We start from the raw sequence: 16,070 nt of genomic DNA, 5'->3' as shown, positions 1-16,070 counted from the left end.
GTATTTCGTAAATGGGAGATTCCTAAAATTGCGCATTGACTGTAGCAATATGAATGACAAAAGAAATTCGTAATTTTGAATTGTGCTGCTATTGCAGTCCATGTGAATGATAATACAACACTTCTAAAAGACAATAAAAAACATGTATATAACCTAGAATACCTACATCATAAATTCTTGACATTTGAAGAGCAAATAAAGATTCTCTAGGATATTTTTGAAATCCCTGCTTGTAAATGTCTAAAGCTGTTAATGGTTGATCTAAGCGTATATAAACCTGCAAATAAATTCAGATTGATGCAGCAAGATAATTTTTTTAGATAGTCAAAAATTTATTTCAAAAATATCAATATAAAAAATATTTCACATTTTTTTATTCTCCCACCACAATATTGCTCTACTATTAATCACTTGGTGCCAGGAGATCACTATACAGTAGAACCCATATTATCTGAGTGAATGGACTAACCTCAGATAATACAGACCCTATTACTCGTAGATTTTGAGGTCAAATAAAATAGAGATGAGAATGATGGAAATTATGTGTTTATAGAAGGGTTACTTTTAAATCACTATTGCAATTAATCATGGTAAAATATCAAATGAATACAGTATAAAATTAGAATAAATACTGTATTTGCGCTCTTTCAATTTACATTTCAAAGATTGTTGTACATGTTTTGAAAACCGTACCTTTACATTAATACATAAAGCTCTTGCTACATGCCAAAGTTGAACCGGTTTATCACAATTGCTTCTACTTTTTCAAAATCAGTATATGAAAAGTACATATTTAATCAAGATCTTAATGTACCTCAAACTCTGTTTTGCATATGCTACTGCTACTACTTAACCGTACATGCACCTCATACACATTCCTCTACGAAATTTCTAATGAATTGGTGCATACCAGAATGTGTGTGTGTACATGTAGAAAACCTAACTTTTTAACTGGGAGATTGGCTCGCGTTTGTGCCTCAAAAAGTTGGGAATCACAGAAAACCAACTTCAGCCAACCAACACTGTGGTGATGGTGGGGTTCGAACCCCGGTTCTCACAATGCGATTGCATATATGTTGCAAGATGTGTTTCCATGATTTAAATGATATATTGAAGTTTTTCGGCAATCCATCATTAATGGATAGATAGATAAATAAAATGTTTCATATCTGCCTCACCTTGCCAAGCCAAAGAAATACATCTAAAGCATCATGAAGACGCAATGCAGATTTAAACTGGCTTTCTGCATCACGAAACATTCCAAGCCTGCATTGAATAAACATATAAGTAAATAATAATATATTTTTTAAATATATATGCATAAATGAACAGGTGAGATGGCTCATGGATAAATTTAGAAGTATGAATATACTGTTTATGATAATATTCTTAAAATTAATATTTAAAACTTCAAAATGTCTTGGAGCTAAAAATGATTTTAGCGCAAGCGTTCGGAGTCCCCCCCCCCCTACTATTGTCTACTCATATCTGTTGCACATCTTCCCAGGTTTGTACCTGCCATCAAGCTAATCCTAATAAGTCTATCCACCTGCCTTTATCATATGCCTACATTTTTACTCACATTTTGTCTATTCATATGTGTCATGATATACTCACACTTTTTTGAAGGACATCATGCAATAAATTAATCTCTTGCTACAGTCTGATTGTCAGGGCCGTAACTAGGCTGGGGCAACTGGGGCACTGCCCCCGAGGCCGAATGGGGCCTCACAAAAAGTTTACATTTGTTTTGCACAATAATAGCCCTTTCAAGAGGGACCCCAAAGAAAAGCTTGTCCCGGGCCCCCGAGAAGGCATACTGCGACCCCGCTGATTGCTTAGCTTTTATCGTCTACCATGTCAATTAAGTCCAATTTCATCAATTTTGAACAATCAATCTCATGTTAAACGATAAATTGAAGATACGAAGACCTCTTAACTACTTAACCGTACATGCACCTCATACACATTCCTTTAAGGAACTTCTAGAGAAGCAATACATGTCAGAATGTATGTTTTGAGTGTATATGTGTCCTCAATGTATTTATACACTCGTCTGCAAAATTAAGAAAATTAGCACAATATGTAGAATTTCCAAAAAACGAATGGACAGATTTTAATGACATTTGGGATGAATACACAGTTATAACAAAAAAAAAGATATACCATACAAAAGTCATAATACGCACGCATGATTGTCAGTAAAGCTCATCATTGCAGGAATGTCCAAAATTTATGTCGTGAGATCTAACTGAAAATGAATCTAATATGGTCCCCTCTCTCAGTCAGACGGGTTGCACAGCGTGACGGCATACTAGTAACTAAGCAATTGAGGAGTTCTTGGGGGCAATCGGTTCCACTCCTGCAGCAATGCAGTTTTCAGCTGAGGAATGGTTCTTGGAAGGGGATGGCAAGTTGCAATTGCCCTCCCGAGAACAGCATCCTAGATATGTTCTATAAGATTTAGGACAAAAAATCTGGCTGGCCAATCCATATGCCAGATATTCTCCTTTTCCAGATAATCGTTGACCAGATGAGCCCGATTGGACGAGCGTTGTCCTCCATAAACCAGGAACAGAGGGCCAACTGCACTCTTGAAAAGTCAAATATAGGACATTTCCTCTCTATACCTCCTAGCGGTCAGGGACCCTCTGTCAAAGACATGGATGTATGCGCTGCCATCCAACATGCCTGCCCTGCCCAGACCATGACACCTCCACCACCATAGTGGTCCATTTCCCTGATGTGGGAGTGATGGTCATCTGGAGATACCATCTCCAAATGAGGGTACGTCGAGAATCACTGTCCAGGCCGAATCTCGACTTTTTTCATTTTGGTTTATTTTAAATCCTTTTTGAAGGTTAGTGATTCAAAATTTATGTGAGAGAGATACCCTCGGCTCCTCCCACAAAGTTGGGTTCTGTACACATCGCAGAGCCTGTGTACAGAATATGTAGGCCTATTAATGTTATACATATAGTCAAATACATATATATGAGCAGGGCTTGACAAATCAAAAAAAAAATTATGCTAACAAAATATCATAGACGCCAAGATTTTTTCCCCTGTCAAAATCCGGACAAAAATGTGTATTCTTTGACTTGTCCAGGGCCCCTTCCATGCTCGCAGACAAGTCAACAAGGAGGCCGGAACATATCTGCTCGTGTTGCTAAAGCAATACCAATCATTTGAACATAGTTCAAATATTGCACTGAAAGCGTTTTTTTTTTAAATTAAAATTTTTGAAGACATATCCTGGGGACTCTTTCCATGTGAGAAGTTGCATAGCTGTAGCTCTTTTTGTTTGCAAGTCATTTCAGGTCCAAGGGACTTTCCCTTACACCCTGTATATCCATTAAGCATGAGAATAAAATGAGCATCATAGAATCTGAATACCACAACGGTAGTCACAGCAATAGACTTGGGACAGTACATTTCATCGCTGATTTCAGACGAATCTCAACCCTTTCAGTGGCATTGACAAGATATCTCGCCTTCTTATTTTAGCATTGGCAAGCCCAAATATTTTGTGAAGTTAATCCCTCTCTCAGTGGAACACTTTTTCCTATACCAATGGTTCACAAACTTTTGTCAACCACGGCTCCCTTGCCCAATTCATGATTAGTCAGCGGCTCTTCAGGATAGATTAATAGCTAGTTTCCCGTATAAAAGAACTTCTGCAAAGCATAAATAAGTACACAAATCAATATCACAAGCTTGCCGCGACACCCCACATAAAGGTTGGTGATGCTTCTAGAAACAGTGATGCATACTTTGGAAAAGCTGCTCCATATATCCATTGCTTTTTCATTAGTTTATACTCATTTACTGCTGAAAATAATAAGGAAGCTTATTGCTATTATGCCGTGTAAAAGGGTTAAGAAACATCAAGAATAGTCTCATCAATGTACTTAAAAAGTACAAAAAAAGTCGCTGAAAAAATAAAACTTATAAAATAGAATAAAAAATAATAATAAATGCAATAATGACAGCTTTGTTACCTGAAGTTTTTACCACAAAAAAAAAATCAGACTACAGAATCGTTTATTCCACCACTATTACCAAATTAAAATTCAAAGCTCAACATAAATATAAATAAACAAATACACAGAAACATGTATTAAAAAAAAAAAAACATCCTAGTAAAATGAGATGCTGTATATTGAGATTCAAAGAGGAAGGAGAAATGGTTTGACGTTTGTTCTTCCATTTTTCATGACTTCTGACAGTGTGAGGGAGAATTTGTGAAAAAAAAAAAATTCATAAATGACTTCAAATATAAGAAGAAAAGATACACAATGTTTTAATTATCACCATGAAGTTATCGTCTAAAACACCAGGAAACCTCTCCGCTACTACTTCCAAAATGCATGTGAATAATCATTTTAGCATTCTATATTTACAGAAGACAAATCTCAACGATGATTCTTGTGCATGAAAGAAAAGATGATTCGATAACTGAGATCAAACAGTGATTGCATGAACTATGAAAATTGAGACAAAAACGCCTCGTGCATCTCTTTTCTACGCATACACAAACGAAATATACATCATGTTGTACAATGGAAAAAGTGAAGGAAATTTTTTAAGTAATTAAAAATTGTATTTTAAATCACTATATTTATTTTAATTTGCGTGTTTTTTTTAATTACTTTTCCTCACTGCCAACAGTAAAAGCAACAATCCACCCCCCCCCCCACAGGCGTAAACTTGTATCCGGCCCACGTGCCCAAGCCCCTCCAATAATTTTAAAGGACCCGCTCAGCCCCCCCCCCAAAAAAAAAAATTCAAGTGGATACGTTTCCCATATTTGACTCGGAAAAACAATTTTTATGATTAAAAAAATTGTCCCAAGAAAAGTTTAGTAAAAAATCTGCTCGAAATTTTATTTTAATACTTTTATAAATCACAATTGACTTGTCCTTGGCTTTGGCCGTGGTTCCCTAGCAATGCTTTTCAGACGTGTATATGCCTTTACAACGATTTGTCACTTCTTTAACGCTGCCAGTATATTTATAATAGTTTATGCCTTTATAATGGTTTACCACTTCTTCAATCCTACCAGTAATGAGGTTTTTTGAATAGACATCATCATCAGCATCACTTTGAGGGACAGACAATGCATGATCCCCATAGAAATCAGTGTTAAAATTTCCAATTTTTACTGTAGAAATGCGGAAATTTAACGGGTTTTCCGCAAAATCAATAATTTTAAAAATTGAATTGAATTCTCAATTTTTGAAGTATTCAGTTAGAGATATATATATACGAAGTCCCCAAAATTATATATAAAAGAATTAGCCTGACCTACTTTTGAGTTGGATATCCATTCAATAACATTGAATTCAGCCATTTATTTATATCTTCTCAAGCATGAAAATTAATGTCTCTGTATTTTCTTTTAATATTCGACTGCATAAATTCATATAGTTTAGGATGTTTTAAAATTAATTGAAATTATTTAATTATTAATTAATTTATTAATTAAGGCCCAATTAATTAATTCCGCAGCTTTAATTAAGCATTCTTAAAAGAAGAAACAGGCAGATAGATAGCTTGAAGTGCAAGGGGAGAATTGAAATACCTAGCACCCCTTAAAAAAAGAAAAAAATATTCATTTCTACATTCCTCAAATCTAGAAGTTTCTTTCATGAGTCACGCAGGAAGTCGTCATATTGGTTACCTTGGACAAAGTTTATATGTCCCTCAAAGAAAAAGGGCAATATCACGTGATTCAAAAAACTACATTGAAGAAAACCTGGGCAGTGCCAGGTATTATAGCTAGTCATACATAAAAAGATTAGGCACCAAAGCAAATTACTTAGTCACGATGGTGACCTAGGGCCTGGGCAGTGCCATCTTAATGCATGAGACCACCTGGGTGCTTCAGAAAAATGAGAAGTAGAATTTTTTTAGAATTTGACTCGTGGCCTCAAAAAAATCTCTTGGCCTGGGGGCCATGATGCTCTTAAGATGGCCCTGCGCCTGGGATTTGTCAATCCCTGTATATGAGTGATTTTTCCATCCAATCATTTTGAACAGAAATTTTTCAACAGAAAGAAGGTCAGAATTTTTTGAACCCAATCTTATAAGTACTATTATGCATGAAGACACAATCGGAAATGAAAAATGTGGGTTTTTTTCTTTCTCAAAAAAGCTTAACGCTATGTCTTCTTTGCATAGAAATACAATTTAAGTTGACTGAATTTAGTACCAATAAAAAGACACAAAAATACATAATAATAAAATAATTAGAAATAAAACAATAAATAACTGTATTTGAAGGGTTCAGGGGGAAAAAACGACTTTATGGCAATTTTTTTTCAAAAATGAGATAGGTGTCTTCTCGTAGCTTTCAAGGAATACTATCCCCATGTGCATTCATTTTTGGGGTACAACGATTTCAAAGCCGTAAAAAATAGTGATAAAATTTTGTTTAATGGGGAAAACCATTATAATCCAAACTTTCAAACTCGTTTTTCTCAAAATTTATTTTTGCTGTAAAGTCGTTTTACCCCAGGACCCTCCATTTGAGAAATAACATGAGAGGTAACTGAATTACATGTGCCAAAGGGTGTGGTGACCTACTAGATTAGATTTGATACTGTTATTTTTCAAAAGTAATTATGTAAATAAGGCTGTAAGCCAGGCGTCTTCAATGCATGGCCTGATTTGGCCCTTGAAGCTTTTCGTCGTGGCCTGCTGATGATTTTCAGAAAATGGTTGATATTGGAAAACATTGAAAAACGATTAATTCTAGAATTGATAAAAGAAATCATTTTGAAATTGAGAAAAGAAACAATTTCGGAATTGATTTAAGAAATTATTATAGAATAAATTGAAGAATAATTTCAGAATTACTGAAAGAAAAATAATTATAGAATTTTTGAAACACTTAATTTCAAAATTAGTGAGAGAAATAATTTATAAATCAATAGGGGGAAATAATTTCATAACTTCTGATAGAAATTATTTCACAATCAACACCTTAATAATTATTGAAAGAGAAATGATTTCAAGGTATTTTGAGAAGGGAAATAATTTCAGAATTACTAAAATAAATAATTAAAGAATAATTTAAAGTGTGATTTCAGATTAAAATTAATCTCACAATTAACTAATTTAATCAGCAATTAATCAAACTTTTTCAGAATTAGTGAAAAAAATTATTTCAGAAGTAATCAAAATTGATAATTAATAAAATAATTTCAGAACAAACAAAAGTCTTCAATTACTTTTCTCTGGGTTTAACTCGGGGCTCTATTGGTTCCTTTTATAGAGATGTCACTAAATTGAATGTGATTTGGTGTCCCAGAGACTTCATGGGAAGTTGAAATTGACTCACCGTGTCTGAAAAATTAGAGACCCTGTAAGCTGCTACTTCTAGCTAAGTATAGAACCCAAAGAACAGCACTTTGCCCAAGGGCCCATGTTTTGAGACAGCCTTTAATAGAACCAGGACAATTAGACAGCAACAACAAAATTGCAGGAAGGATCATTAAACTCGAGATCGACCTAATTTATAAAATTTTTGTTCACTATAGATCTACTGAGTGAAATAATTAAGGAGTGTCTTGCTCCTCAATAAGTAGAGAGGTCCTAACCATAAGACAAGGGAGCAAAAGCAGAAAATATTGTCCTTGGGAGGGGGGTGTGGAGGGACATGACCAAAAAAAAGAAACACTGATATTCCTACACGCTGTGATTCCTAAATTCCTAAATTATTTTATTTCACGATGTCGTTTGTGTATCAAAATTTTTACATAGGGTTCAAAAACTGATCTCAAGTGCAGAATGGACAAATCCCCAAGCGCCAGGTATTGGCACTTAAAATTTTATATAAATACAAATAAAAGGCCACAATAGGCAAAATGCCCAATGAGGTGGCTGAGAAAAATTATGCATCACTACTAAACTGAAATGTATAACACAATTTTTTTTATTTTATAATAATGTGTCTTCCAGCACATGGGAAGGGGGTCATCAAATCTCGGAAAGGTAAAATATATATTTATTTAGGGACAAATGGACAATTTAGGAGCCAAACATGTTTTTTCCTGAACAAAAAACATGGTTGGCTCCTAAGAAATTTTGGCTGGACTTTTTTTTTGATTTGTCCAGCCATGATCTAGTTGAAATACCATTAAAATATTTAGTCATAATGAAGAAGTTTGAGATTTCGTTGATCAAATTTTTAATTTTAAAAGAAATTAGCTTTTTTTATTATGATCCAAGTACAGTATTTATGAATGGATCTCAAATCTGTTAAGAGCAAAAAAGTTTCCTTCATTTTGAATCAATTTGTATTTAACATTGATATCACAGGACTACAACCGTAGAAAAAAATATTGTTCTCTTGTCAGAATCTGATTCTGTTTATATAGGACATTTTAATTTTTCCTTTTTTTTTAGTGGGAAGCCTTGTGCCAACCTCAATTCCAGCGTATGGTATGCCTCTGCCCCAGGGCAATGTGGTGTACAATCTGAGTCCCACTGGTATTGCACATTCAGCCAATTTGATTATATGTAGTTAAAAAGAAAATATTGTCAGCCTGCAGGCGATCGCTAACATGAAGTTAATCATAAAAAAAGACATGTTTTGATAACTTGTTTATATAAAAATGAACTTGCATGAGGTGAACCTGCTTCTTGATTAATGCCGATATGAAATTTCTTTGAGAAAAAATCTGATTTTTCCATTCTGTTTTGCACGAGAACGTGAATACACTACTGGTCAGAGAAAATAAAGGAGCATGTTTTCAACAAAAACAACAATTACAATAATGTAGGTAGTTTTCCCTGCCATACAGTCACCAAATATTTCCAAGAAAGTAGGCAGGACAATTGGGACAACAGTCACCAATCCCATACTGATCAGCGGCACTCTTTTTACTTTGTCAAAAAAAGACATTGTAATACAAGTTACTGAGTTGAAGTATTCCCATGACGCTGACCTAGGGGAGGGTGTGTCACCTGCTGTGCAAGAAAGATACCTGTCACCAACTGGGGTTTGGGTGCATGCTTTTGTATGCATGGATAGCCGTCAGCAAAAGACAATCACGGACAGCAACTGCAAGGCTGTGATGTGGGGAGGGGGACTGGGAGGTCCGATCTTGCCCCAACATATTAGAAAAGGCTGATTTTTATGGAATATTATGATTAAATCTATTGATCTATTGTTCTGTCACTTCAAACCCCCTCTGAAAGAATTTCTGGCTACGGTTCTGAGAAGCCCCTTCAAATTGAATACAGAGTTCACTTGTTTAAGAATTAAATTTTAAGGTTTCAGGACAGTAATAAACCTGTAAAATTTTATGATTAAGGTAAAATAGGCAAGCAAAAATTTTTAAAATAGACACTAAGAAAAAAACATTTATAAATAGAGGAAAAACGAAAATAACATAAAATTAAGGATTTAGAAACGGACAAGAAAAATTGGTGCTCTTATGCCATGTACTATCAGGGTCGTAGCCAGAAACCAGAAATTCCTTTCGGGGGGGGGGGGCGATGAAAGCGACAGCACAATAAAATTAACTATCATCCCATACATATCTGTCCTTTTCTCATACTGCAGGGAAAAGTGGATCCGAAGTCCCTACTAGGTTTTCTGTCCCAGGATCCCGCACCTGGAATTCAACAGGGAATTTCCCTAGAATCGGAACTCATTTCCCGGATCCAGGGAGTAGAATAAGGTTGAAGTACATCACATTTCTGTACTGAATTTGACATGCCTAAGAAATTTTTATGACTATAAAAGCATGCATTTCAGAAACTGCTATCAATAAATTTTGAGTATAACTAATTCTATTAATAGATAAATTATTAAATTAATGAAATCAACAAATACACACCATATATATATATTCAACCCTTTAAGCAGAATTAACAAGACATCTCATCAATCTCTGGCCTCTAATTTTAGTGTTTACAAGACCAGACATTTTGTAAAGTTGATCTCTCAAAAACTTTTCAATTTACCTTATTATTTGTTAGGTTCTCGCCACATTTTTTAAAATTCCCAAAAGTGTTTTTACTGCAAAAAAAAATCCATAATGTCTGTTCAAGAGTAGGGGGGCGCCCCCCTCCTCCACTTGAATCGACATTTGGAGGGAGCAGAAAAGTGGCGCAAGGAATTTCTTCCAGAAAAATTCAGAGTTACCAACTTTCAGAAAAGCATTTAAATTAAACAAAAAAAAGAAAAAAAGAAATAAAAATAAGAATTGTCCTCAGTCTAAGAGCCTCTCAGCCCAACCCTTATGGGGCCATAGTTTCGTTATTCCAATAAAGCAAATTTGTGATTACTTCATAATTCATTAATTTGATAATTTATCTATTTTTGAGACAAAGAGTTGCACATGAATGACAATAAAAGGTCCATTCTATATGCGGCTAGATTACAAACAAAGATGCGTTGAAAAAAATTTGCCGCCACACCATAGCTTCTTGTCTAACTTCTTGGTAAGTATTGATATGGTCCCCACATCCTGAAGCAGGAAGCCTCCTAAACTAGAATCTTTGGCGGGTCTCCCAAACCAGACTATTTCTGGCCCCTCTCTATAGTGAATTTATGGCATAAAAACAAAAAACAAATTAATTATCATGGGTCCCAGGGCTGGACGAAATGAATGCAAGAACTGGCTTGAATTCTTGTGGGGGGGGGGGGCATGATTATTGGTGTTGCTGTACCGTGGAAACAAATTTTTTCTTTATGTGGGAAATATACTGTACATCATTTAAAAAAAAAACAACCAGGGATCTTTGACGACTGGCATTCACTCATTGTACGCTTATCGGCAGCTCCATTTTTGCTGAGAATAAAAGACGAACAGATTCAATTATTGTTAATTGCATGTGCTCAGGGAAAACAGTCTGCAAAACCATCTCCAGTGGCACAGTGCCCGCAGGCTCAACATTGGACACCACTATTTTTTTTCCTACCATTTCAACAGAACGCAAATCATGGGGGGAGGGGGGGGGAAAGGATGAATACAAGAGCTGGCTTGAAGAAGATGACAATGGCATTCGGATGTCTTTTCAGCAAAATCCTGTTTTGTCATCCCCAGGGCTAATGAGCTATTGCCAGACATTTTTGGGTGTGCATACTTTCCATCAATTGATAGGTTCCCCAGGGAGGCGGGGAGAATGGTAGCTTTTACCATTGGTAGTGCGTAAGAGAAGCAAAAAAATCACTGAAATTAATAGCGATTTAAAATCCCTTTTTTTCCCCGCAAACTTAAAATAGCGCTTTCAGTCCAATAATATTTTATATGAGCTATATTTTTTAAATGGTGATTGGTGCTGCTGAGCAATACCTTGCAAATGATTGGTATCACTTTGGCAACACGAGCAGATATGTTTCGCCGTCCCTGCGCTGCTCTTATCATCCTCTCCATGGTCACAGCTCTACCCACACGCACATGTACGCTTACATATTCGTCACTGAATATTTGCATACTTCTTTGGCTGCATTATTCGTACCTTTGGTTCAGTACTTTTTGTGAAAATATACACAAATGTGCAAATTCTCTTAATTTCGCACATGAGTGTATTATCAGAGTTGTGCTTGTTTTGTGTTCTAGCTGGTGTTGGCACCTGTCTTCCATATTTTGAAGTGAAGATGTTAAATGTTTGAATCTTCATGTTATGCAATTATAATGTTGAAAGTCTTCTTTTTTCTCCTCCTACTTCCTTTGAAAAAGTCTCTCTACTTTTTCAAAGGAAGTAGGAGCTGGTCTACCATTTGAAAAGGTCTCTCTACTTTTTCAAATGGTAGACCAGCTCACATTCACTCTTCAAAGCTGAAAAATCACAGAAAACACTTCAGCTGATCCTCACAGGGCTGTCAACAGCATTTGAATATTCTAATGATGAGTCCAGATTGATGCCCGCACACATAGGCGGAGATAGACTTGGAAGTCTGGGGGGGCACGATCATTATTTCTGGGGGTTCTGGGGGGCATGATGATGATGATGTCAATTCATATATGCATATATACATTAGATCAGTCAACTTCACCTTTGACCCTGGAGGGGGTCCTGATAGGATATATATGTATTTTATGTATTTGTCATGCCGTATGTTACCATAAATGTGATAAATCTGGTTATTATGCATAATTATCAGCTATTACGCATAATAACTGGATTTATCACATTTACCTTAACGTGTACAGTAATACCTCGGCTAATGAAGATAATTTGTTCTGGAATCATGTTCATTTGCAAAAATCTTCCTTAGCCGAAAAGAGATTTCTCATAGGTTCTATAAAAAATTCATTCTAGAAATTGCCAAAAATTTAAAGATAACTTTCTTTAAAACATCAAGGAGCACTATAAAAAAGATAAACACAGACCGTAGGCTTCAAAATTAGAAAGATGAAGTGCTAAATATTTTTTATTTTCCACCATGTACACAGCCAACACCAGCTTTAGTTTACTACAGCTGGTTTCGACACAACCCAGTCAAGTTCATAGGTGTCCCATCCATTTGTGATCTTGTCAGTTTACTTCTGTGTGTCATATGTACAGATGGAAAAGATAAACCTCTGGAATGTTTGGACTGTTCAGTTTGATACTAAGAAGCTTGCACTGAAAGAACATGAGCTCTGAAGGCACAAGCTCCTTTTTTCAATACATTTTTCATTAGCTGATTTTTTCTTTTTGCATGAAGTGGTCCAAAAACTTTCAGAAAGAGAAGTTGAGGTATATCTGGAAAAACACATTAACATGAGTTAATCATGATCGACTGACAATAGTTCGGATGATGATAAGAGCCAAAATTCAACTGCTGACATGGCTACTTCATGTTAGCGCATGCATCCATATCAACTAGAATGTTTGTTAACTGAATCTGTATTGGTTAGCTACAGCAGAAAAATTGCAAAAAAGTCTGTTAGCCAAAAAATTTGTAAGCCGAGACATAAGTTAGCCAAGGTATCACTGTACCCTAAACTCCCAGTTATAGAGTATGTCAGACAATCGGAATAGTTGGATGACCAGGACATATTACTAGTGGCATTCAAAAAAAAATAAGTGCTCTTACTTATTAGTAAAATTAGGTAAGGTATTAAAATGTAATAAAAATAATAGCTAACCAACACTGTGTGATCAGAGAGATCCAACCCAAACATTTGCCATGCAAATCCACCATAATACCCAAACAACCCTAAAGTGGCTAATGAATAATTAAATACTTTCTCTTCAACCTGATGATAACTTTGAGAAATGTAAAAAAATCACATCACCTGTAATAGCATTTCCCAAGTTGCAATTTCCACCACCAGTCAGTGTATTGACATGCTTGAGTAGCTTGTGCACCTAACTCTAAAGCCTTTTATCATAAAAGAAATCCAACATTTCAAGACAGACTGATTCAAATCAGTAAACAGATACTATAATTGTTTGTATTACTATTAATACATTATTCATCAGAAGTTAAATTAACATCAATAATAAAGATGTAAATTCCCAATAATAAAGCTGCAGCTCATACAGTTTCAATGCTAACAAATTTTTGACTCAATTATTTATTGCTGTTTTTTTTCCCCAGCTTTCTTCTGTTTTTGAATTTGAATATCTCAATGAATATTGCACTTAGAAATGTGTATTTTTTTTATTTTTTGACATCGGGAGAGACAAGGCAAGAATTTTGTATCTGGGGGTTTTTTTTTTTTTTGCCATGAGGATTAAATAAAAGTTAATTTTTTTATTTGAATAACTATACCCCTTGCAACCTGAATGACTCATCAAAGTAGTATAAACATTATTTGGATACTTTTTCTAATTGAAAGTATGCCTCTAGGATCAACAGTCCGCCAGTAAAATACTATATGTCCTGTTACCCATGCACCCTGTATATATTAACATATATACTTCTTATGACTTTTTCATTTACATGACCCATTTTGTGACGTACCTCTCAGTTAAACTCAGTATTCTTATTTTCAAAAAGGCTTTTACAAAGATCTCTTAAAAAGATTAGCAATGAAGAAGCTTTAATATATATGTAACTTCATTTATGATAGGAAATTTAACAAAAGGGATTGGTGTGATGAGAGAGAATAGCAATAGTGATAAGAAGCTGCAACCATTAGCAAGTGCTGTTTTTGTTTCTGCTAGAGACTGCATTTTGGATTTGTCTATTCAATCCAGCAGATGTTTATTCAAATGACCGAATGAAATTTTGGGGCAAACTAAGTTAGGAGAACTACAAAATATTATGACAGAAATGTATGATGATGCGATTGATGTGGAGGAGCATTTGAAAATAATTCCCAACAGCATTAGCAAAAGCTTTAGAGCTGCTTTTAACTCTTCTCATGACTACTTCAAAAAAAATATTTCCAAGATAAAATGAAACAAATCAATCTTCGATTTTAAGTTACCGCAAACTGTACCGTTTATCACAGGGCTACTTTATAACAGTTTTTGATGCTTTTGTTAAGTTTCTAGGGAAAATATGAATATTTTTTAAAATATTATGATAGAGGTTAATAATAATTACTCATCTTTTAATTACAGATAAGTATTTTAATTAATATTAATTAAATATTATTTGCATAGATATAATATTTCACTAAATAACTCACAAATTTACCCCTGCTTATATTATAATTTTGTGACAGTCAGATTTCTCCCCCCCCCCCCCCAACTATTGTAGTTTATATTTTGACATGTGTCAGAAAACTTTACTTACTTTACTTTAGGACTCCGAAGAACAAAAGTAATAAAAAAACAATGTGGAATTTTGGCAGAATAATATCATGAATTCATTAGTCTTAAACAAACATATAAATACAATAACTGAAAGTAAATCCACGAAAATAATGTAGAAAAACAAAAAATTCAAGAAACAGGCACAAGTTTCAAATAATTACACCAGTCTGTATTTTTAAACTTTTCGTCAGATGATTTCAATCAAAATCAATCAAAGTCAGTGTTCCTGAATCAATTTTTGATGCTGATTCCGGAAATGGCTTTCATTTTTGTCTATCACATCAGGTTTTTACAAAAAATTAGAAGTCATGTTTTCAATATTTTAATTAATGTGTAATTGAAAATCAATAACCATTTCATACAAAGTATTTGGTTACACACTTTAAAAATACTGTAAAGAATTGTCCTAATAATTTCATGACTATCTTATATATAAATGTGAAAGTATGTATGTATGTTCTTTATACAAATCTACAGTTTTAGACTGATCGTCGCCAGATTTTGCATATTTACCAAACAGGACCGGGATTGAACCATAGGCTACTTTAAAAGTTCGGCAGAGCTGGGCAAATGCCCCAAATGGGTGAAAAACTGTTGGGCAACTATGGTTTTGGGGCCTCAACAATCACGTTTATTTTGGTTACCGTGGTTCCCAACAATGCGTTTCAGACGTGTATATATGCCTTTACAATGGTTTGTCACACCTTTAATTCTGTTATTATAACAGTTCAGGGTTGGTAAAAAAACCGGTTTTTTTGGTTTAAACCAGGTTTTTTTGGTTTAAACCGGTTTTTTGTTTTAAATAGTATTAACATTAAAAACAATAAAATTTCTGAAAAATCATTCAAACTTCCAATAATTAACTAAAATAAAATGTTTATTAATATAATTAACACTATTCCCATGCTAATTAATCGATAAATATTTATTACATTTTAACAAAAACCAACTTTTGCAATTTAATTATTTTTTGCTTAACTCAATGGATTACTGTGTGTTTGAAAATTCTTTTAATGTTATTATTAATCATACAATATATAAAGGTTTTTCTCCAGTTACTTTCAGTATACTTAATCAGGAAGCTATTTTGCAAAAAGTAATAAAAATTAGGTGAATATAATGTATTTAATGAATCATAAATAATGCAGATTAATTAGCAATGATTTACGATATACAGGGTGATTATAACTAAGGTTCTGATTTCAAAACACTGTAAAAACAGAACGATTGTCAGAATGACTTGAAAATTGACATGAATATTCCTGAAAAAATTCAATTTTATTTGATAAAGGGGGAAAAATACTTAAAAATGTAAAATTAATGACATCATCCAACACGTGGGAAATTTGCTCGCA

The 16,070-nt window shown here is 34.3% G+C and overlaps 1 protein-coding gene across 3 annotated transcripts in view; it reads right to left on the bottom strand.

The window, feature by feature from the left end:
• Window positions 1–16,070, bottom strand: part of BBS8 (tetratricopeptide repeat protein 8) — a 59,888-nt gene that overhangs the window by 26,608 nt on the left and 17,210 nt on the right. For all 3 annotated transcript variants that reach the window (XM_089246903.1, XM_089246920.1, XM_089246912.1), the window contains 3 exons: window positions 13,245–13,330; window positions 1,179–1,266; window positions 167–277 (listed from right to left, as the gene is read on the bottom strand). In XM_089246903.1, the coding sequence (XP_089103029.1) occupies window positions 167–277; window positions 1,179–1,266; window positions 13,245–13,330 (285 nt within the window). The remainder of the gene's footprint in view (window positions 1–166; window positions 278–1,178; window positions 1,267–13,244; window positions 13,331–16,070) is intronic.

This window comes from Pholcus phalangioides, unplaced genomic scaffold (genome assembly GCF_987345545.1).
Source record: "Pholcus phalangioides strain wild (caught in Gottingen) unplaced genomic scaffold, Ppha-v1.0 ptg000003l_1, whole genome shotgun sequence".
Taxonomy (NCBI): Eukaryota; Metazoa; Arthropoda; class Arachnida; order Araneae; family Pholcidae; genus Pholcus; species Pholcus phalangioides.
This window is presented reverse-complemented; position numbering and strand designations above follow the sequence as displayed.